A 24,021-nucleotide genomic window follows, 5' to 3' on the forward strand; every position below is an offset into this window, starting at 1 on the left:
CTGGACCATCTAGAGGAGCTGGGAGCACTGTTATACAGTGGTTCCACTCCTTCCTCCTGGGCCATGTCCAGAAAGTGGTGATGGGGGATGAGTGTTCAGACCCTGGGCTCTCACTTGTGAGGTGCCTCAGGGTTCCATCCTCTCCCCCATGCTTTTTAACGTATATATGAAACTGCTAGGAGAGATCATCAGGGGGTTGGGGCTGGGTGTTCATCTGTATGCGGATGATACCCAACTCTACCTTTCTTTTAAATCAGAACCAGTGAAGGAGGTGAAGATCCTGTGTGAGTGTCTGGCTGGAGGATGGATGGCAGCTAACAGACTGAGGCTGAATCCTGACAAAAGAAAAAAGTACTGTTTTGGGGGGACAGGGGGTAGGCTAGTGTGGAGGACTCCTTGGTCCTGAATGGGGTAACTGTGCCCCTGAAGGACCAGGTGTGCAGCCTGTCAGTCATTTTGGACTCACAGCTGTCCATGGAGGCACAGTGGAATTTGCTGCCAAGGAGTGTGGTGGAGTCTCCTTCTTTGGAGGTCTTTAAGCAGAGGCTTGACAACCATATGTCAGGAGTGCTCTGATGGTGTTTCCTGCTTGGCAGGGGGTTGGACTCGATGGCCCTTGTGGTCTCTTCCAACTCTCTGATTCTATGATTCTATGAGTTCAATTCCATCTGGTATGCAGGCTGAGACCCTACCTGCCTACAGACTGTCTCGCCAGAGTGGTGCATGCTCTAGTTATCTCCCACTTAGACTACTGCAATGCACTCTACATGGGGCTAACTTTGAAGGTGACCTGGAAACTCCAACTAATCCAGAATGCGGCAGCTAGACTGGTGACTGGAAGCGGCCACCAAGACCATATGACATCGGTCCTGTAAGACCTACATTGGCTCCCAGTATGTTTCCAAGCACAATTCAAACTGTTGGTGCTGACCTTTAAAGCCCTAAACGGCCTCAGCCCAGTATACCAGAAGGAGCGTCTCCACCCCCATTGTTCTGCCCTGACACTGAGGTCCAGCTCCAAGGGTCTTCTATTGGTTCCCTAACTGTGAGAAGTGAAGCTACAGGGAACCAGGCAGAGGGCCTTCTCAGTAGTGGCGCCCGCCCTGTGGAATGCCCTCCCATCAGATGTCATGGAAAGTTTTTAATGTTTGATTCTATTTTTAATATTCTGTAGGGAGCCGCCCAGAGTGGCTGGGGAAACACAGCCAGATGGGTGGGGTATGTATGTATGTATGTATGTATGTATGTATAAATAAATGATAGATAGGTAGGTAGGTAGGTAGATAGATAGATAGATAGTATTATTATTATTATTATTATTATTATTATTATTATTATTATTATTATTATTCACATATCCTTCACCCAGGGTGGGTGACAACGAAAGCAACTTACAATCACAAAAATTTTAAGAAATTGAGACCTAATAATATTCATCTCAAGTGTCAAAAGTCAGGAGCTGTATAATGAAGAAGTCCCACAACTACAGAGGATGCTATCTCCTGCACCACCACCCCAAGCTCAAGAGGGCAGAGAAGAATGCTTCTGGCCCTCAGAAGTTTTTCCAGGTGGAAATGTGGCCCTCGGGCTGCAAAAAGGTTCCCCACCTTTGGTCTAGCAAACCTGCCCCCCCCCCGAGTACCCCTGCAAATTATCATGAATGTACAATAAGGAGGACATTTAGGTGGACCTTCAGAAGTGGCCACTGCTCAAGCCCACCTTCAGCCCTTACCTGTGCCCAGCTGAGGTTCTTGTTGGTGAGGTGATAATGGACCATACTCTGATGTTCATGCTTCAGGATGCTCCCTGGAAGAGGAGAAGCAGAGATATATAGCCAGCATAATAACACCAGAAAATTCCTGCTGGGATCGGGCCAATGGCCCATGCAGTCCCACATCTTGTTTTCACAGTGGCTAAGCTGATGACTCGATGGAAAGCCAGCAGGAAGGACCTGCTCAGAGCAGCACTCTGCCCACCTGTGATTCCCAGCCACTGACATTCAATTTTTAAATATATATTTAATATAAAGCACATACAAACTGCTTACACACACACACACACACACACACACACAGTAGCTCCATCTGAAAATGGGCAATTAATCTACGTTCAATCATTTCTTTAATACCATATGCTTAAGCATTCTTTACTGCATTTGCTATTTATATATTGTAAACCTTTATTAAAAATGGATGAAGGCATCTCCCCTTCTCTCACACAATAGAGAGAATGCCCTCTTCTAAGTCAGTGTTGGTTATGAGACGCATGTGCTTCATCTTGCTTCAGAATCACTTAAGTCACATGCAAATGTATGCAAATACATATGCAAATTCAAACACATTTGTATAGTAAAATTTGTACAAAGTCAACTGATTGTTTGACTAAAACCCATTTGACTACATAAAAAAAAGAGAATTGCTTAATTTCCCGGCACCCTAATTATTATGATTCAGGTCCTCACGAGCTTGTCTGTACGTACCTGGGAAAGTCTTCTCCACAAATGTTTTGAAGGCCTGAAGGTTGTCCTCATCATCGCTGTGGGTTTTTGCCAGCAGGGTGTACCCACTGCCAAATTTGCTCTTCAGGTGCTGGGGGCTCCCCAGGCATTTGAACTGCCCATTCACCATGATGGCCAGCCGGGTGCACAAAGCCTCACATTCTTCCATGCTGTTGAAAGGAGACAAGGATATAATTATTTATAGTCACCATTATTTAAAAAAAGAAAACCCCAAAAGTAACTCAAACCAAATTACATTAAAACCAACATACAAGCCATGGAACATGCAGTGGTCGTGCAAACATGCATACAGATTTGGGGAAGATGTGATAGAGAAGATTTCTGAAATAATAGGTGTACTGGAGCCCAAACTGTCTTTCATTAATTTTCAGTGGGTTGAATAAGCACTGCCCTTTTTCTCCCTCGATACCCCTCCCCTTCCCACCATGCTAGTGCAGGCTAAGAAAACGGTCCCAACCTGTGTGAAGTGATAATGATGGACTTCCCGCACTCCCGCGTCCTGGCAACTGCATCCCACAGTAGGCGCCTGGCAACAGGATCCATGCCGGTGGAGGGCTCATCCAGGAAGATGACAGGGGGGCCACCAATCAGGGCTATCCCCGCACTCAGTTTCCGCTTGTTGCCACCGCTGTGGAAGAAGACGGTATCAATGGACTTTGCCTGTTACAAAGCCATCAAGGGATCGTTCTGCCCCGGCTGCCTTCACCCACAATTTACCCATTAACAATGGACTTGGGGCGAGACACTAAATGAATCTTTGAATCGGCAGCTAGGATTACCCCTTCTCTCGTGTTTTTTTTTAACGAGCAGCTGCATGAGGAGGAACAGGGGGTGGGAGGCAAGCAACTCTTGTCCCGGGGGGCACATTCCCTTGAGAAGTTCTCCTGCACAAGCCTCTCTGAAAGGAAACAGGAAGTGCACAAGAGCGAGAGGAAAGCTCTCCAGCTCAGGGATGGGTCAACTGTGTGGTGAGGACTCTCTGGACTGGATCCACGGCAGGGGGCTGAGCTTTGGAGGCCAGCATCTCTCTGCCTCACCTGTACGTCCTGATGAGCTTGTTCGCATGTGGCTCTAAGAGCAGGCCTCGGAGCATGTTCTCCACACAGCTGCCAATGTAGCGCTCGGGGATCCCTCGCAGCCGGGCGTACATGCTCAAGGTCTCCCTCCCGGTCATGTGATCCAAAAGGGCATCAAACTGAGGGCAGTAGCCAATCCGCTGCTGGACCTGAATGTAAACGACAGACCAAAGTCAACAGAATTGCCCGGCAACCTCCCTATTGATGGTTTCAGTGCCCCACCAAACCCAAAACAGCCTCTTCTGGACCTGCACTTGATGAAGGTGATCCAGGCTGCTCCAGTTTGCTTCTGTTAATCTGAGCTTCTAAGAGAGAAGCCCTGAATGTGAAACAGGGAGGCCACAAAGCCTGGCACCCACCAGCGACTATAGGGTTGGTTCCAGGGTTTGGAGGGGGTGCAGGTCTGGCGACAAATAAAAGTAAGGAATCCAGTTTGTTTGTATAAAGCAGAAGGAGCTGCAGAACAGAAGTGACAACCAACAACTTGGAAAAAACGACTGGACAAATTCATGGAGAATAAGACTTATCAATGGTTTCTAGCCATGGCGGCCTTGTTCTGCTTTCACTGTCTGAGGCAATATGCCTCTAAATACCAGTTTCCAGGGATCACAAGTAGGGAGAGTGCTAATGCGCTCATTGTACTTATTTATCTATCGCATTTACATACTACCTCCCCGCCCCCACTCAAGGTGGCATACATGGCCTTGCCCTCCTCATTTGATCCCCACAATAACACTGTGAGATAGGTTAGTCTGAGAGGCCGTGACTCTACCCAGTGAGCTTCATGGCAGAGTGGAGATTGTAGCCCATCTCTCTAACCCACACTGGCTCTCTCATGCCAGGCTTGTGGGTTTCCCAGAGGCATCTCAGAGGCCACTTTGACAACAGGATGCTGAATTGAGGCGAGGTCTTTAGCCTGATCCAGCAGGGCTCTTCCTACTGTTTCAACCCTTACCTTTTTGATGTTGGCCAGGATGCTGTGCCCATCCACATAGGCGTCTCCCGATGTGATGCTCTCATCCCCTGTCAGCATCTTGAAGGTGGTGGTCTTCCCTGCCCCGTTGAAGCCAAGAAGACCGAAACACTCGCCTTTGTTGACTGCTAAGGATATTCTGTCCACGGCCAGGCATGAGTCCCTGTTGCTGTACACCTGGAAGAGCAAAACAAACAAACTGCTGGGTTGCAAGATGGCTCCTCCTCATTCCTCCCAAAGAAGTGATGCCATAACTTGTGTGACTGGTGCCCACTGGGACTGGTAGGGTGGAAGGCAGGGAGACCAACAGCAGGTGGAGTAACAGGAAGAGCCACCCCTTGATTGGAAGAAGCTGGGTGGGGAAGTGGTGGGAGGTGGCTGAAGGCAAACTGAAATTGGTGGGGCAGTGCCCCAATTGCCCTAGTGGATCAATCTCCACTGGTATCTCCCCACTTCCTCCAGCTGGGATTTCCTCCAGAAGTTGGGAGGACAAGACTCCTTCAATCTAGAAAAGTGAGGGGAGGGTGTAGGGCACACCAGCAAATAATCACCTCACATTGCCTCCAACTGGGAGTATAATAAATGAGAATAGTGGTCATGTTGTGGTTGTTGGGGCCTGGCTAGTCTTACAGCCTTAAAAATGGTCTGATTTGGTCACATACCAAACCTTTGGTCACACACCATACCTTTAAAGCACATTTAACACACATGGTGTTGGGCTTTTTCACTGACAGGACCAGTGTTGCAGAATGCCCTCCCTGTTCAAGAGGCCCCCATTGGTATTGGGATTCTGTTGGCTCCTGAATACACTCTTTTCAGGAAAGCATTCCTCTGAATTTGAACTTCCTGACTTAATTGTTTTAAGCTATTTTTATTGCTACGCTTTTTAACTGGTTTGTTTTATTGTGTACAGCAGGCTTCTTCAAACTCAGCCCTCCAGATGTTTTTGGCCTACAACTCCCATGATCCCTAGCTAGCAGGACCAGTGGTCAGGGATGATGGGAACTGTAGTCTCAAAACATCTGGAGGGCCGAGTTTGAGGAAGCCTGGTGTATAGCATAGTACAATTGATTTTATATTGGTAAACTGCTTAGAAGCCACTTTGGCATGTAAGCGGTACAAAAATTAAATAATAATAATAATAATAATAATAATAATAATAATAATAATAATGTCTTCAAAGAGAGGCTAAGCTTTAGAAACCACATAGGAGGGTCAGAGGTTTACCTTGGTAAGCTCCTTGATGACTAAGGGACTGTTCAATGATGAAAGGGATGCTGTTGGTGACTCCAAAACCTTCTTCCTCTCATCTGCAACATCCCGGTCTTCTGGAAGGACGGGGACTCTGTTCAGCAGCATTACCTGTTGTAGAAAAAGCCAACAGAATGTAGACGATGAGCATACTGCAGTAATGCAAGATTCTGGCGCAGCTGAAAAAGTAATTAGCCTGGTTCACACACAATACTAAGCCATGGTTTGTTTACTCAACTACAACTTAACCACCCAAAATTGTTTCTCCGAAGCTTGGTTTGTTTTCCAGCCGGTCCTTCCTTGTGACTTTGTAGCTTGATGAATATCTTACACTATATATACAGCCCACTGGGAAGCTTGGCTTACAGTTCTGTCAACCCAGGAACGCTTCTTCCTTCCAGGAAATCCTTACCCACTTCCGCCTCCGATGCACGTTGCAGACAAGGTTCTTCAGTCTCCAAAGGATGTTGGTCTCAATGAGGAAGAGGAGGATGAGGAACACAAGCCCCTGTACAGCCATGGCAGTCAAGTATTTGCCAATCCCAGGGCTCTCCCATGCAAAGTAATTGGTTTGGAAAGTAATATCTGGAATGGTAGGAGAGAGGGGAGAGAGAGAGAAAATACTGAAGGGCACTGTCCAATCCCAAACAAATACTTTAAACTCACCAAATCCTCTCACAGAGCGACAATTTTCACATGGTCTAGTCCTTCCCCTGCCCACCCCCTAATATTCTTATGAGGGTCTCTTCTCCAGTCTTCAGAGAGTAGGGGAGAAGTGGGGAGGCAGAAAAAGGTCCTCCTTTCCTTTACCTTTCTGCCCTTCCACTCTGCAGTTTTAATCTGAAATCTTAAGTGTAGTACTGTGCCCGGAGCTCAGAAACTGCTTGCACTATTGAAATCCCCTGCTGCAAAATGCGCCTAGAACAATGGGAATTTCAAACACTGGATAGGATGGAGACACTGCTGATAACAGCAGCCCTGTTTGAGACCTTTCTCTTCTGCAGTGCCTGAACATCAGGACATGGGTAACACTGAATATGCACAAGGGAAGGGAAGCAGTGAGCTTGATGCAAGGCTGTTGTTTTCAGTGGCAGTCCTGGGGTGGGGTGTGTGTGTGTAATGACTGACATCTAATGCCCTTTTAAATGTGCTGCAGAAGGGGGGATTATTGGGTTATCTTTGTTTTTATTATGTATTTTGAGTTCTTTAATACAGTGGTACCTCGGGTTACATACGCTTCAGGTTACAGACTCCGCTAACCCAGAAATATTACCTCAGGTTAAGAACTTTGCTTTAGGATGAGAACAGAAATAGTGCTCCAGCGGCACAGCGGCAGCAGGAGGCCCCATTAGCTAAAGTGGTGCTTCAGGTTAAGAACAGTTTCAGGTTAAGTACAGACCTCCGGAATGAATTAAGTACTTAACCTGAGGTACCACTGTATTGCAATCTATGTTGTGAACCACCTTGAGATCTACGATTATAGGGCGCTATACAAATTTAATAAATAGTAATAATAATAATAATAATAATAATAATAATAATAATAATAATAATAATAATAATAAGAAGAAGAAGAAGAAGAAGAAGAAGAAGATGTTTTGACTTGCTGCAGAAGCCAGAGACGAAAAGATGAATTCTGGATACTCACTAAACACTTTGCAGACAAGGAGAGACTCAATTGAGGAGGTGCAGAACTGAATGAACTCATAGTTCTGGTAGAATTTGCTGATGCTTTGTCCCAAGCAGTAATTGGGCAGGATTAAGAAGACTTTATCCAACATCCTTGAGAGATCCACCATTCCAAGTTCTGTAAGACAAACATGGGAAGGTCAGGGAAGTGGCCTTTGATAGTCAGGTATATTAATGAGTCTGCCCTGTTCATACATAGAGGGTGGCTATGCTTGTGTCTAATAATTCTTTTTCTCCTCCTCTTTACATCAGGCTCTTTTTTCTCCTGCCCAGTTTTGGGAGCTGGGCTGCGTACTTTAAGAAACAGAGCACAGTGATTCAGAAAACAATGACAATTAAAAACTTTTTAAAAAGTAGTTAAACTCATTCTTCCATCCAATGATCTGAGGGTTACCAGGAGCAGTATTTTGCAGCCACCAAATTGGTGGGTTTGAAAACAAGGTGTTCAAATTCATCTTGAAAGTTAATGATAGGGGCACATCACTAGGGAGGGCATTCCACAACTGCGGAACCACCAGCAAAAAGGCCCTGCCATGGGTCAGTGATAACCAGGCAGCCCCGGCTGTGACATCTCCAATCTTAGTTGTGATAAAACTTTAGTATTTGTAGGTGTTTTGCTTTAATGGGGTTGGCTTATATACTTGCATTAGCCATTAGGAAGGGACATAATTATAAATATTTTAAACAAACAAACAATGAATGTTAAAATGTATTCTGGATGGTGTCAAAGCTGGACATTTGCCAGGGCCCCACAAGATCAGAAAAAGGTCCACCATGCTAACAGCATTGCAAATTTCCACCTTGTAGAGAGTATCAAATATCAGATATAGCCTTAGATATAGCTCCTCCAGACTAGTGTTTATATTGCAAATGTATTCTGCAGCATGGTCCTGACACAATAAAAGTGTCTTAAGGGTGGGTTTGTTCTGCTTTTTTAGTTGCGACAAACCTATCTCATTTATTGCCATCCAGAGGGGCAATAGTGCAATGAAAGTGGGACACACACCCTCGCCCTAAACCCCAGATCCTTTGTGGTGCGAAAAGTTACAGGAGTTCAGCAACATATTGAGTAATTTTGCACTGATTGGGAATGAAGCAGTATGACCGCCCCAAAACTTTCTCAGGCACAAACAGCATTGGGGGGAAAGACTCACATATGACTAGCCCAATAGCATTATTAGCACAAATTGTCATAGAAAGGATGCCTGGAGTTTTCCTGCCTCTTCCAGGTTAGAGTGCCATGCCCTGGAAACAGCACTGACTGAAATCACTCTTTGTGTGCACAAGGATATTGTTGAGACTAGGAAATGCGATCAGCAACAGGGGTGGGGGTCCCCGATCCCTTACCTTGAATGCTCATGATAGTGACTGCCAGGAAGGTGGCTGTCCCTGAGAAGATGTTGAAGATGGTGAGGCGTGTGTAGGCCGTAGAAGCCACAGAGAAGAAGAAGCTGAGCAGATACATGAGGGGGATAGTGGCCCAGCCGTAAAGGAGGAAGATCTGCATCACATCAACAAGGTGGTTGTCCTGGGTGAAGGCTTTCACGTCGAAGGCTTGGAATATCACCTGGAGAAAGGGATCAACCAATGAAACAGGGGGAGGGGAGTATTTCAGCAGAAAATGCACACGAAAATACATATTTTAGGGGGAGAAATTCATACTATTTAAACATTATTTTGCTTATGTTTTTTTTTTGGGGGGGGGGTTAATTGCAGAAGAATGGGCACATACAAGACTGAGATGAACTAGAAAAGAGTTTGATCCATTCATCCCTGTCAGGTATAGGGCTTTCCCATTCCTGATTCTTTTAACTGAAGAACATGCCACCAGACAGTTTGAAGGGATCCTGAAGGTCATCCAGCCCAACCCTGGAACTGCAGATGCCTGAAACTGAGTTTAGGATTTTCTGCATGCAAAATATCTGTCACTGGCCCAGTTTGGGACTGATATGATCACCATGGCTATAAGAGCAGCAGCAGGAGGAGGCATATGAACTTACACCTCTTAGGAATAGTCAGCATTCCTTTGCTTGAATGTTCAGCTTTCATCGTGGGGGGGAAATGATCTCTAGGATTCTTATTGCGGGGGGAATACATCCAGGCAGTATTCTATCCAATTGCTAAGTAAATGAGCTTTTGATTCAATTTTTAATTATTGGTTCAGTCATAGATTTACTTAATCTAATAAACATAAACAAATCAGAGTGTTTGAATTTATGTTTTGCTGGTTTGCACTGATTATAATGCTCTTCCCCACACAAATCTAGAAAACAGGAGCACGGGAAGTCAGGCCATTGGGTCCATCAAGTTCAGTATTGCCTACACCAGGGTTTTCCAAACTTGAGTCTCCAGATGTTTTTGGACTACACTGGTCCTGCTAGCTAGGGATGATGGGAGCTGTAGTCCAAAAGTAGCTGAAGAACCAAGTTTGGGAAACCCTGGCCTATGCTGAATGCCAGTGGCTGTCCAGGATTCCAGATAGGGAGTCTCCCCCAGCCCTACATGAAGATTCTGGGGATCAAACCTGGGACCTTCTGCATGCAAAGTGGAGATCTACCACTGAGCCAGTTTGCTTATGTGCCTGAGTAGCATGTCCTGCCCCCACCCCTCTGTTGGATTCTTTCAGCATACATCTCCTGGTGCATTTTTGCCAAACCACCGGCAAAGAACCTCCTGGGGACTGCAGCTGAGCTGACTTACCAGCATGAGCACACAGGGCGTGAGGTAGTTGATGAGGTCCCACAGGAGGGCCGAGAGCCAGAAATTGACGACATAGACCCCGCTGACAAACTGGACGTGCTTGGCCTTGATGGCCCTCTCGCTGACAAGCAGGAGAGCGAAGGTGCTGGACAACGAGGCCATTCCATAGAGCAAGTTGATTGCAATGGCGAAACCCGTCTGGCCTCTGATGGGACATTAAAGACAGCAAGGTGAGCAGGACCAGGGATGTTTATTTGGAGGAGCAGCCCACCGACCCAAAAGGCTTAAGGCAAGCAAGAGCAAGAGCAAGAAAAGATCCAATCAGGGGTTTTATAATGTAGAACAAGTATATCCTAGGAACTCCAGCGCAACAAGGTGAGCAACTGGCAGGCCCTGGACCAAGTCTAGCTCATGAAGGGGTGACACTTGCACTTTCTCCATGTCTTCCCAATCCAAGGGGGAAAGGCAGGTGTGCAGGGAGCAGCAGGGATGAGAAAGGGATAAAGCCAGATTTCACCAACCAGCTGCCCATTGGACGCCATCAGGACTCCAACTCCAACCAGCAGGGGTGATAGGATTTGGGAGTCATCCAGAGGGCACCAAGCAGGGGAAGACTGGAATAAGCCCTATTGGGGGTGGGGGAAATCTCCCTTCCCATCCTTAAAAGGACCCTCTGGAAGAACATTTCTATGCTGCTATTTCAGCCTAAAGGCACCCAAAGAAGTTCACAAAACAATTTAAAAACAAAACACAATTAATACAAGACAAAGTAATATTTTTTTTAAAAAACAGTGATCCATCACCGTTTATACAGTGGTACCTCAGGTTAAGTACTTAATTCGTTCCAGAGGTCTGTTCTTAACCTGAAACTGTTCTTAACCTGAAGCACCACTTTAGCTAATGGGGCCTCCTGCTGCCGCTGCGCCGCCGCTGCACGATTTCTGTTCTCATCCTGAAGCAAAATTCCTAACCTGAAGCACTATTTCTGGGTTAGCGGAGTCTGTACCCTGAAGCGTATGTAACCCGAGGTACCACTGTACTAATATCAGGAAAGCCAGCTCTTCAGGTGCCAGGCCTTGCAAAGCCAACAGAACTGCAAACGCCATGTGTAAGAGAGAGTGGTAGTGACAGACTCAAGGGAATCCTGAGGTTTGTACAGGGAAAATTCAAGGAGAAGGGGGAACGGGAACTCTCCAAAAACACTGAGTATGCTCTGTGGGCATGGAATGCTGGCTGACTGCTGGGAAGGAAATGGAATAGAGTCGCAGGAGATCTGCTCTCCAAGTGGCAGCCTCAGAGGGTTGTTGTAAGGCTAAAAAGAGAGGCGAGAGGACTATGTACGCCACTTTCAGTTCTTTGGAGGAAAGGCAACACTATATATAAAGGACTTAAATAAAGAGTGAATTTATCGTTGTTCAAAAGAGAGGAAGCATCAACTCACTCCATGAGCTGGTCCTTCGCGGTCTCTGTTGTGTTGCGGGGCTGTGGGTAGTTAGCCACAGAGATGGAAGCATTGGGGTCAACCAGCAGCTTCAGCAGGGCGTTGTCAACCAGGAGAAGGGCTGCGGCAGATGAGTGGAACGCCTGGTTGTTGAAGAGAGCTGTCACCTTCACAAGATCCCCGGTTTCTTCGAAGGACGCTGCCGCAATGTAGCGCTCGTTGAAGGCTCCCCCTTCTTCAGCGGCTCGAGAAATCAGGTATTCCTGCAGATCACCTGCAACAACACTTTTGTCAATGCAGCAGGCCTCCTAAGTGGTCCTTCCGTTGGCCGATCACATGCTATTTGAGATGAACCGTTAGGAGATATTGCTACAGGTGTTTAGCGGAGGAAGGTTTTCTCTGCAACCCTGAGGTCTAGAAACTTGCTGTTTGAACAGAAACGGGGATTTCCAGGAAACCAACAGGTGCCAGAAGCTGGAAACTAGGCCAAATTTTGGCATGATCTGAAGCCTCAAGTAAAGCAGAATATCTATAAATAATGTACATGAACAGCCTATTGAAGCTTGGTGTTTGCTGACAGCATCTTGTTTTTAAGACTCCAGCAGCCCCAAAGTTGGTTGGGTGTTTAACTTTACATGGAAGTCTATCTTCCTCCTCTTTTTGCTCCCTTACTCCACACTCCATGTGAGACTTCTTCCCCACAACCTTCCACCCTAATCCCTTGCTCCCCAGTCTCCCTATCTGCCAAATGCACCAAGGCAGGCACACACCAGTCACTATTGTTCTCTCCCTCCCTTCCAGCATCTACTTTGATATTGCACATTCTGTGACTGGGCCTTCTCCCTCAGGTGCTTCCAATGCCCATGAGCATTTTGCCATATCCCAGCTGCTGAGCCACAGCGGCAGCAGCTCCTATTTGTTCTCCTCTCTCTTTCTTGCTGAAAGGGCTTAAAAACAGACTAAATATCTGTTCTCTGTCCTGGTTCGGCTACTCACCCACTACCTCCAGTGGCCCTTGGTGCTGAGAGTCCACAATATCCTTATACTGCTCTCCTAGTCTCTGGGCCAGGGTGGATTCTTGGGAGACAGAAAAGGGCACTGTAGTCTGTCCATACGGATTTAAGGTCATCTTGAGCAAGGAAGAGTCTCGTGGGCCTGGAAAGGTCTTGGCCACAATCAGGGCAAAGGCAGTGAAGATCAGAGGCACCAGGAACTGCGCTGCCACCATCTTCCAGTTGCGCCAACTGTAGACAGCCCTCTTCATAAACATGGCATAGAACTGCTGACAGCAGAGGTAGAACTATGAAGACAAAGAGCAGGCTAAGGATACTGATAAGGTGGGTCCCCTTGGAAGATTAGATAAACTTTGATATTAACAGGGCATTGTTGCTGTTATTATTTATATGCAGGCGGTGACTATTCCCTGTGGGGGTTCCATTCCAAGCCCCTGCGTGTGTCGGTGGAGCGTATATAAGCACATCCCGCTCTGTCCTTGTTCTGCCTTCTTCTGGGTCCAAAGGACCTGCACATCAGCAATCACACATCCATTGGACACCACCTGTATTTTGTTTGTATACTGCTTCAATGTAAAAGCCTTTGAGCAGTTTACATAAAATATGAATTAACAATTATCAATAAAAATTGAAGCATTCCCCCTTTTCATTTAATTTTTTTATAAAAAAATTAGTGATGTGTTTTTAAAACTACAAAGCCATTCTTGGATATGTTTAAGTACACAGCTGCGCCTAATGCTTCCAAGAAATTTCACACCAGCCGTCAATAAGCAGTATCATGATGAGTGCTTGACAAAATCACCCACGCTGAATTTGTCTGGCTTTGTATACGTATGTAGCAATAATGAACATTCATTTAGGTCATATACAGTGGTACCTCCAGTTACGGACAGGATCCGTTCCAGAGGTCCGGTCGGATCCCGAGGTTTCTGCAACCTGAGGATCGCTTCTGCGCATGCGGTGAAACCCGGTCAAATACTTCTGGGTTTGCCGCTTTCTCATCCTGAAGTTTACGTAACCAGAGGGTTACGTAACCAGAGGTACTACTCTATTTGCAAAAGCAGTTTGAGCATGTGAAGAACCATGGGTGAGAATTTTAGTCAAATATAAAATCAGGCAGTTATCCTAGAAACGATGATCATCTTCCCAGGAGGCTGAAGACTCCAGTGTCCTTGGTGCTCTGGCTAATGGTAGAGGCTGGATTCAACTTTAGGAATAATTAGGAAAGGGGCTGGAAATAAAACTCCTCAGAACTAAGGCATGGCCACATTCGGGGTACTACTCATTCAAGCCACAAAGTATGGTGAGTTCCATTTTTGTCAACACCCACGATTAATCAATTGCTATGTTCACAAGGGCTGGTGGGTCCCCATGGCACCAGAGCAACCAACCAGAGCTCACCCCCGTGTTCAGCTTGATGTTGGAGCAATCTTCCGTGATCAGAGCCCCGCTGTCATCTGTCATGTCAGTCATCCCACTCAGGCTGCTGGAGTCGTCCATGGCCCAGTCATTGGATCGCCGTTCATGCTGGTACTGCAAAGCCGGCAGCTGGATGGCTTGGATGTCCATGCTGGAATCAACCAGCTTGCCAACTCTTAAAGGAAGAGAGTGAATCCATGTAAGCGAATGCCATCGGCATTAGGTGGGGTTTGTGGTTTTGTTTTGTTTTTAAAATTAAGTCACCCCAGAGGTTAGCTTCCCAACAACCTCAGCGTCATACCTGTATACAAGTTTTAGAAATGAGCCTCTTCTGGAAGCTCACTTGCCACATTTCTGAGTCATGCACAATGTTCTGGACCCATTTCTGGTTGAAGCAGCAAATGGGCTTTCACAGTGTGAGCAGAGTATGCATTGGGCAGGTCTGATTGGTTCCCCTTTGCTTCAATCATAAAACAACCCTCCCTCTTTTCAAAGCACGGCTGATCAATCAGCTGTGATGGCAATCATGAAGCCACTGTCCCTCCTTCTCTGTGCCCCCCCCCATTGTATCAAAAGGTGGCAGTGCATGTGGGTTGCTCATCTGATGCAGAGGGAGAAGGGACGGCAGGTTGTTCAGACTGCAGAGAAACAGGGATTTGACCAGAAGTTCATGGTATTGATCCATAATTTGAGGAGAAATGTTTTTGTGAAATTATTCCCACCACTGCCAAATTTTGTTTTGCCAAATCATTTCAGCATCTTGTTTACTTGAGTCCCAATGAACTCAATGGGGATTTCTTCCAAACTGCACTGTTAATAGAACAGCACTGTTAATCTCAGATTCCCTCCCCCTCAATATACATCCGAATCTTATTTCAGAAAGAAATTAAATCCAACATGTTTTAACTCACACTTACTCCTGCTGAAAGAGCACATTTACCTTCCTTGCTAGTTTCCCCAATGCCCTACCTGAGAAAAACTTCCTCCATAGTGGTGACTGAGGCTCCGTAACTGGCAATGCCCAGCTCTTCCCGGCGTAACTCCAGCTCCGTGAACAGAGCCTCAAACCTGGAAAAGCAGCAGGAAACAGGAAAGAACTTCAGCATTCAAAGCGTATTCTTAACATTTCCTATATTACACAGAGGAAGTGCTTCCTACCATTTTGGCAAAGGCCTGTAACCTGGGGTTCTTGTGGGGGAATGTGATTTCCATGCACTTTCAATGCACACAAGAGTTTACCAGCTGCTGGGAAAGCAATCTGCACGGCAGTTCTTGCCAGCCCAATTTCACAGTTTGGCCACACCCACTCTTGACATGTGATCCTTGGAGGGCGAAGTCTTCGCCTAGAGAAGGTGAGCTCTCACTGGCCTAGACACACACCCCAAATTTGCAAATGCTAGAGAGAGCCCCGGCACTGCAGTTTCACAACAGACAAAGCTCCCACACCAATGATGACCTGGCAAGCCATCTTCAGTTCTTGCGGAGGGTGACACTACCTGTGTGTACTCTCTTTGGGAAGGATGAAGGACAGCTCCGCCCCAGCGTTGCTCTCCAGGGTGGCGTTGGGCACATAGTGATAGATGAGACGGGAGATTTCCCCCAGGTTGCAGCACGGCTCCTTCACCATCACCATGTGGTATCCTGCACCTGAAAGGGAGCAGATGGAGATTTTGAAGGTGGGGGGAAGAAGTGCAGGAGAAGAGAAGAGATTTTTGTGTGCACATAGGAAGCTGCCTCATACTGAGGTTGCATTTATTTTGTTCCACTTCCCTGACATTTTACCTAACTGTTAATTTCCGCATTATGTTGGAGCTTTAATGTGATGTAAAAACCACTTCTGGAAAACTAATGGAATGCAGTGATTTATTTGCTGTTTGATTCCATTAAAAAACTGTCTGTGCCCCTTAACCCATAAAATCACTAAAATGGTGACATTTGGGGAAGGATATTGGCATACTATTTTTTATTGTCTGTGTTTGTTCATCAAGAAAACTAATAAAAAACTAAAAATAAAAATAAAAAGGGTATTGACATACAATTCTTTCTGCCCTTTTCATGGGGGGAATTATGGGGAAACAAAAGCAGGTATATGAGGAAAGGGTTGGGGAGGAACACTATTGTCCAATTATGTTGGTTCCTGTGTCACCGCACATCCACTTGGCGTGAATTTAATTTAGTGTGACATGTCGGTATATCAGTAAAAAAGCCACAGTTCCACAACAGGCACTGCAGTGTGAAAGTGACATTGGAAATAACAACAACAACAACAACAACAACAACAACAACAACAACAATTTATTACTTATACCCCACCCATCTGGCTGGGTTTTCCCAGCCACTCTGGGCGGCTTCCAACAGGAGATTAAAAATACATTAAAACATCGTCATTTTTTTTTTAAAAAAAACCTTCCCTAAACAAGACAGAAGTGCTAGCGTTATAATCAGGAAAATGGAACGAAATATTTCCCATGTCTGAATCCACCAGACTGTTGGTCCATCTAGCACAGCATTGCCTAATAGTACTGCCTCGCAGCAGCAATCCAGTGTCTGAGACCAAGGATCTTTCCCTGCTTGAAGATGCTGGGGATTAGATCATAGAAATACAAAGCTGGAAGGGACCACACGGGTCATCTAGTTCAACCCCCTGCAATGCAGGAATCTTTTGCTCAACCTGAGGCTTAAACCCACAACCCTGAGATTAAGAGTCTCATGCTAGAACATGGGACCCTCTGCAAATAAAGCAGATAATCTACCGCTGAACTCCATCCAGTCAAGAAGCAATCAGGGGTGTTCAAACTACATACCAGCAGGTTGCCCTGCAATAACAATTGCTATGTTGAAATTGCCAGGTGCCTGACAGGTTTTTGGGGTTTTTTGAAATGCAGAATATATACACACCATTGGTGAAGGCACTCACATTTAAAGCCCCTCTCCCATACAGGTCACTAGGCTCTTCCCCTTCCAAGTCTCATACAGAATGAAATAATCCTGTGAATGCTACCAAAGGGGAATGCCACCCACTGCAAGGTCCTTATTTCTTTGTGGGCTTCTTCAAGTCAGGTGTTGGCACAAGGGGGATTCTCCTTACCGTATTTATGCTTGAGAAAGAGCGAAGACCCACAGCACTGGAGCTCCCCCTTCGCCATAATCGCAATGCGGTCGCCCAGCAGATCTGCTTCATCCATGAAGTGTGTGGTGAGCAGGATGGTGCGGGTGCTCCGCTGCTCCTGCAAAAGCTCCCAGGTGGCCCGGCGGGAAACCGGATCCATGCCTGAGGTTGGCTCGTCTAGCATCACCACCTAGACAGTGCAGAGAGAAGAGGCCTCAGTGCAAGGTGAAACACAGCTGGCGTAAGATAGGAAGGGCACATACCGTATTTTTTGCTCTATAAGATGCACCTTTTCCCTCCTAAAAAGTAAGGGGAAATGTGTGTGCGTCTTATGGCGCAAATGCAGGCTGCGCAGCTATCGCTGAAGCCAGAAGAGGGAGAGCTGTGTAGCAATCCCTCTTGCTGTTCTGGCATTTGATTCAGAATATTTTTTTTCTTGTTTTCCTCCTCTAAAAACTAGGTGTGTCTTATGGTCGGGTGCGTCTTATAGAGCGAAAAATACGGTGCCCGGAATACAGAAGAGAGACAGTGTGGCGCAATTGTTAGAGGAGTGGGGGGCAGCCTGAGGCCTAATTTCATGCAGTGGCAGGGGGAAATGGAAGCAAATGGGGTGGCAGAAAGAATAACGAAGAAAGAAAATGGAGGACTCTCAAGACTCACTTTGGAGTCTCCAATGAGTGCGATGCCAATGGAGAGCTTCCGTTTCATCCCCCCAGACAATGCTTTAGACAGAGAGAAGCGTTTCTCCTGTAGGCTGAGGATGTGCAGGATGCGGCTAATCTCCTCTAGACATTTCTCTGCAGGAAAACCTTTCAACTGAGAGGAAATAGAATGGAAAAAGAGTTAGCACACGGGTTGACAAAAATTTCTTTTTTTGCTACTGCTGCTGCTTTCATTTAAATCAGGGTTGGGGAGTGTGTGACCCATCCCTACGTATTGGTCATGCTGGCTGGGGCTGATGGGAGTTGGAGTGAAACAGCATCTGGAGGACCGGAGATTCCTAATCCCCAGCTAGACAAAAAGGTTTAAAAAAAATGAACAGGTTTCTAGTCCCTGTAGTTGACAACTGCTGACCCCAGAACCCTATTGCACTTTGTCCCACATTGTGGCATCAGCCTAAAGGTGCATCAATGCTGCACATAGGAAAAGCTCATGTGTGCATTCACAAGCCCAAGAAATGTGAATCCATCATCTGCATCTCCCTCCAGCCTGAGAGAGAAGTTTGGTGTTTGTACGGCCTTTGCTTTTACAGAAGATCGTGATTGCCCGTGTTCTAAGTGAGAATATACACCATTCATTTAATGTAGGTTATCTCCTGAAGAGTTACACCATGCTATGTAACAAAGGATAAAAAGAAGCCTCGCAATATTTATCCGAGATTACCCCAGCGTAGAAGTACAGGTGCTCTTCCACTGTCATTTGGTCAAAGAGGACGTCGTGCTGAGGGCAGAGGCCAAGACTTTTTCGGATCAGATTCATGTCCTGGGAGATCTCATAGCCATTGATGTATGCTTGGCCACTTGTTGGAGGATACAGTCCTGGGGAAAAGGAACAGCTTTCAAATTAGTGGCTGTTAGATTAGATGGATCCCCTAAAATCCGAGAAGGTTTAAAAGGCATTTTATAGTATCCCTGCCAAGACTGTCCACAACTCTCTCTTGGGTGTATCCAATCCCAGTTTGCTGCCTGTGTGGTACATAAACTGAATCTCAACCATTTCAAACCCCGTTAATTACTGTAACCTATTACCAGGTGGGGGGGTGTGTGAATTCCCACATTTTGTAAGCAAATATAGCGCATTTCTGTATCTTCATTAATATGTTCCTTTTTATGCACACTTGCTCCTAATAGATGCATTTTTGTAAATATAGCCTTGACTCATTATTCAGGCTCAGCATGGTGATGATGATGATCCTAGGAGCCTAGGAAGCTGCCTTATGCTGAGTCAGACCTTTTGGTCCCTCTAGTTCAGTATTATCTACTGACTGGCAGCCGCTGTCTACAGTTTCAGGCAGGTAATCTATCCCACTCCTACCTGGAGATGCTAGGGATTGAACCTGGGACCTTCTGCATGCAAAGCAGATAGTCTACCACTGCCCTTCCAGCCTAGTCCCAACAGCCCAACCTCACCTGTGAGCATGGACAAAGTCGTCGTCTTCCCAGCACCATTGTGCCCCAGAAGCACTGTGATTTGCCCCTCATACATGTTCAGGGTCAGGTCCCTTACGGCTTCCTTGGTTTTGTTCCCCACCTTGAACACCTGAGGACAGCCAAGTGAGAAGTATACATAAACAGGCATTCAGATGCTCTTTCCATAAGCTGCTGTTGCACAACTCAGCTTTCAGAGTGCGGCATCCCAGAAGAACCCACCTTGGACAGGTGCTTAATTTTGATCCCTGAAACAAGGTCCGATGGCTCCTCTTCTATGTACTGGCTTTTCAGGGCCTTCTCTGGGTCCTCCTCCTCTTCTTTCTCCTTTCCCAGCACTGTCTGAGGATTCCCACACCAATACGAAGGCTAAGGAGAGACAAACAGGGAGGCTCTTATTGTTGCGAACAATTGGAGTTTGCCAATTATTTCATTGATGGGGTGAGGCAGCTTTTTCAGTCTGAGGGCCACATTCACCCTTCCAGGGGCCACATACCAGATGCTCAAAAGAATAAATTGCAATAAACTATTGACTTGCTTTTGTTTTAATATGTATTTTGTGTTCGCATTTTGTATTTTTATGTTGTAGACCACCCTATAATCTTTGGATGAAGGGTGGTAAACAAATCTCTCACTCTCTCATACTCTGCTACTTATTTATGCCAGCTGAGGTCCTCTGTCTATTTTGTTTGGTTCCAATGAAACAGGGTGAACTTCTACCCCCAGCGCCAGCCATTCCCAATCTGGTGTCCTCCAGATGCTTTGGACTACTGCTCCCATCAGCCCCAGCCTGCATGATGCAAGAGTAAGAATGAGCATCAGGGATTCATGAAGAGTCAATATTCATTTTAGCTATTCATAGATACCAAATGGAGCTCACATATATCCACTTGGTCAGATCAGGAAGCCTGGTAGCAGAACAAGTTGTTGCCACTAATTGCTATTATGATGTCCTCTAATGAAGACAGAAATAGATCAGCTACTATGCCTTGTTTGTTTGCCTAAAACAGAGGTTTTAAACCTATTTGAGTCCATGGCTCCCTTGACCAACTACATTCTTTCTGCGGCACCCCTGTGGGGCTCAGGAGCCCAGTTATGTCACCCCTTGCCTGCAGAGCTGGCAGCCTTTCACTCTTTTTCGAACAACCTCCCTTGTGGAGTGTTCCCTCAGCCTCCTCCCCTCTCCCCTCTCCTTGGGAGTCATCTGGGCAGCCGCTGCTGCCACCCCTGATCACTGAGCTACCCACCCACCCCAAAGAAAGGTGCTTCCTCACACTGCTCCACAGGGGCCTGGGAAGCCTCCCCTAGCCAGCCCCAGAGGCACCATCTGCCTGGGGAGCTTATGATCAGGGCTGCTGCAACAAACAGCTGTGCAAGTCTCTGGGAGGCAGAGACGCAAGAGGGCATAAGAGGAGGGAAGGAAGGAAAGAGGGACAGAGGCCGAAGAGGAGATCACAGTTGCTTTGCTCCTCTTCCTGTCATTCTTCTGCTCGTTTGGTTTAGCCTGCCATTCAATCCCAGAATCATGGTTTGGCTCTCTGGACAAATCATGAGCTGTAAATCATAAAAGAAACCTTGGTGGCAGCTTATGGCTAGTCCAGAGATAGTAAAACCAGGTGTCCAGGTTTGGGTGACAAACCAAGTTTTTCTGCATGTGTCCTCACAGCGTCAAACCCCACCACAAACGTTCCATTTCTCAGTTCCACAACTTCTTCTTTTTCTGTGCTCCTGAGAATCGTCACAGCATACCCTCAGCACTGTACTCTTCCCCGTTACTAAGCTCCAGATGTTTTCAATTACCACGTGCAAGTTGTCGTCCAAAGCAACTGGAGGGAGCAGGTTGGCAAAGGCTAGGCTACACAACAGCTGGTCATTGGGAGAGAGAGCAGCACAGGACTCACCATCAAGAAGAAGTACCAGGGCTGTGGGATGCCATACTCTCCTGGGAAGACGGCCTCCACATACCAGGCCACCAAGCCATACAGCACCGAGTCCAGGAGTAGCATCCCTAGGACGTGAGCCACAGTGAAGTTATCGTCCACGCTGACTGGTTTCAGAAGGTCCCTCCACTGCACCCCAGTGCCTGGAAAGCAGAATAATAATAATAATAATAATAATAATAATAATAATAATAATAATTTATTATTTATACCCCGCCCATCTGGTTGGGCTTCCCCAGACACTCTGGGCGGCTTCCAACAAAATATTAAAATACAGTAATGCATCAAACATTAAAAGCTTCCCTAAACAGGGCTGCATTCAGATGTCTTCTAAAAGTCTGGTAGTTGTTGTTCACTTTGACATCTGGTGGGAGGGCTGTTCCACAGGGCGGGTGCCACTACCGAGAAGGCCCTCTGCCTGGTTCCCTGTAACTTGGCTTCTCTCAGCGAGGGAACCGCCAGAAGGCCCTCGACGCTGGACCTCAGTGTCAGAACAATGGGGGTGGAGATGCTCCTTCAGGTATACTGGACCGAGGCCGTTTAGGGCTTTAAAGGTCAGGACCAACATTTTGAATTGTGCTTGGAAACGTACTGGGAGCTAATGTAGGTCTTTCAAAACTGGTGTTATGTGGTCTCAGCATCCAAGTTCTGTTTTGCATCCAACAGCGCAAAGTGAAAGCAGGCTGCTAATACATTACTGAGACCTGAAATGTGAGGGGCCAGGGTGGGGAACAAGACATCCCTTTCTTCTGACCCTCTCCTCCCGAATTAGGGATCCCAAAGTTGTTTTTGTTTTAAATACTTAATGCTACATCATTGTGGAGGATATTTACTAGCCGGTTTGGAGTATACAAGAAATATTTCAACACAACAAAAGATTCTGAGTGTCCTAACCACATTGCATGCACTATCTTGGGTAGCTTTACAACAATCTTACGAGGTAGTCCAGTATGATGGTGGATTAAGAACCTAAGAATGTGAAAAGAGCCTGCTGGATCAGGCCAATTACCCATCTAGTCCAGCACCCTGTTCTCACAGTGGCCAAACAGAAGCTTGTGGGAAACCAGCAAGCAGGATTCAAACACAGGAGACCTCTCCCCTTCTGCAGTTTCCAGCAAATGGTAATCTGCAGCATTTCTGCCTCCAACCATGGAAACAGAGCGCACAGATTTCATGGCTATTGCAGATAAGGACCTGAGACAGGGTGGGTGGCGAAGAAGATGGGGACAAAGCTAGGATTAGTTGCCATGGGCTCTGGCTCCACCTGCTGTTGAGCTCCTTGTCTTCTACCCTGCCACTCCCAATGGGCACCAGCCGCCACTGATTGTGGTGGATACTTGCAGACCTGATTGACTCTCCCTTGATCCTTCACACTCCAACATTTGCCTCCGAGAGAGCCTCCAGGCCTTTACTTACTTAAAGTCCTTCCCCAAAAACAGTTCTTCCAGGAATCCTTTAGACAGGCTCCAGACTGTGTGCTGGAAGCCACATTCCTCTCTGCCCCCACACCTGATATCACTTGCGACATCAGGTGATGAGGAGGTGGCCATGGTTTTGAGGAAATGGCTGCACCAGCTAAACTTCTTTCCCTGTTTATCCCTGCCTCCATTATTCCTCCCTGTTCTTTCCCTGTACGTGTTTTAGACTGGAAACCTCTTGGAGTAGATACCTATCAAACCTGTTCTTTGCAGAGCACCATGTACACCGAAGACGCTTATAAATAAAAAATATTTTAGCCCACTCTAGCCCAATGGGATGCGGGTGGCGCTGTGGGTTAAACCACAGAGCCTAGGGCTTGCCGATCAGAAGGTTGGTGGTTCGAATCGCTGTGATGGGGTGAGCTCCCGTTGCTCGGTCCCTGCTCCTGCCAACCTAGCAGTTCGAAAGCACGTCAAAGTGGAAGTAGATAAATAGGTACCGTTCTGGCGGGAAGGTAAATGGCGTTTCCGTGTGCTGCTCTGGTTCACCAGAAGCGGCTTAGTCATGCTGTCTGCGGACAAACGCTGGCTCCCTCGGCCCATAGAGCGAGATGAGCGCCGCAACCCCAGAGTCGGTCACGACTGGATCTAATGGTCAGGGGTACCTTTACCTTTACCTTTAGCCCAATGGTTGCCATTAATTTGATTTTGAATTGATTTTAGAATGAATTGATTTTAGAATGTATTTCAATTAACTGATTGTGATTTTATGTAATCTGTGTTATTTTTACTGTTGTTAGCCACTCTGAGCTAGGCTTCAGCTGGGGAGGGTGGGATATAAATAAATTTTTACTATTATTAATTATTAGTATTATTATATGCTGCACTTTTGTTTGTTTGTGTTTTTTCCCAGGCGAAAGAAAGAAAAATGGAAGAAATATTCAGCCCGCTTTTAATTCCAGCCAGAGCTGGAACAACAAGAGTATTGCAGCTGAACAAACATTTACCAGTTGCTCAATAACCAGCTGGGAAGTCATGTGAGTTGGTCTCACACTGACTCCTGCTTGCAAGAGATACAGCAACAGATACAGAGCCCAGCCCAGGACAAACCTATGGCTGCCTGTCTCCTGATGATAGTTAGGCAATTCGCACCGTGGGTGAATACATTCTTTCACAGAGTACTAATCTCACCACCCCCTTTTTGGAGCTAATCACGACCAACGCAGCAAACAATCAACATTTCCTGCCATTCTCTTATGGTACAATCTGCATTAATACAATTAAATTCCAACTTTCCTCCAAGGATATCAAGGTAACTGCTCCAAGG

General features: G+C 46.4%; 1 protein-coding gene across 2 annotated transcripts in view; it reads right to left on the bottom strand.

Moving 5' to 3' along the window:
- The window catches only part of ABCA3 (ATP binding cassette subfamily A member 3), a 69,635-nt gene that overhangs the window by 1,908 nt on the left and 43,706 nt on the right, over positions 1–24,021 (bottom strand). For both annotated transcript variants that reach the window (XM_081169822.1, XM_081169823.1), the window contains exons 10-30: positions 21,238–21,419; positions 19,559–19,705; positions 19,319–19,448; positions 18,573–18,727; positions 17,850–18,005; positions 17,169–17,379; positions 15,577–15,727; positions 15,050–15,148; positions 14,063–14,255; positions 12,645–12,948; positions 11,649–11,922; positions 10,208–10,412; positions 8,855–9,074; positions 7,467–7,625; positions 6,231–6,403; positions 5,795–5,929; positions 4,550–4,744; positions 3,556–3,743; positions 2,976–3,146; positions 2,480–2,667; positions 1,733–1,806 (exon numbers count right to left, since the gene is read on the bottom strand). In XM_081169822.1, the coding sequence (XP_081025948.1) occupies positions 1,733–1,806; positions 2,480–2,667; positions 2,976–3,146; positions 3,556–3,743; positions 4,550–4,744; positions 5,795–5,929; positions 6,231–6,403; positions 7,467–7,625; positions 8,855–9,074; positions 10,208–10,412; positions 11,649–11,922; positions 12,645–12,948; positions 14,063–14,255; positions 15,050–15,148; positions 15,577–15,727; positions 17,169–17,379; positions 17,850–18,005; positions 18,573–18,727; positions 19,319–19,448; positions 19,559–19,705; positions 21,238–21,419 (3,710 nt within the window). The remainder of the gene's footprint in view (positions 1–1,732; positions 1,807–2,479; positions 2,668–2,975; positions 3,147–3,555; positions 3,744–4,549; positions 4,745–5,794; positions 5,930–6,230; positions 6,404–7,466; positions 7,626–8,854; positions 9,075–10,207; positions 10,413–11,648; positions 11,923–12,644; positions 12,949–14,062; positions 14,256–15,049; positions 15,149–15,576; positions 15,728–17,168; positions 17,380–17,849; positions 18,006–18,572; positions 18,728–19,318; positions 19,449–19,558; positions 19,706–21,237; positions 21,420–24,021) is intronic.

This window comes from Podarcis bocagei (genome assembly GCF_964188305.1).
Source record: "Podarcis bocagei genome assembly, chromosome: 14".
Classification (NCBI taxonomy): domain Eukaryota; kingdom Metazoa; phylum Chordata; class Lepidosauria; order Squamata; family Lacertidae; genus Podarcis; species Podarcis bocagei.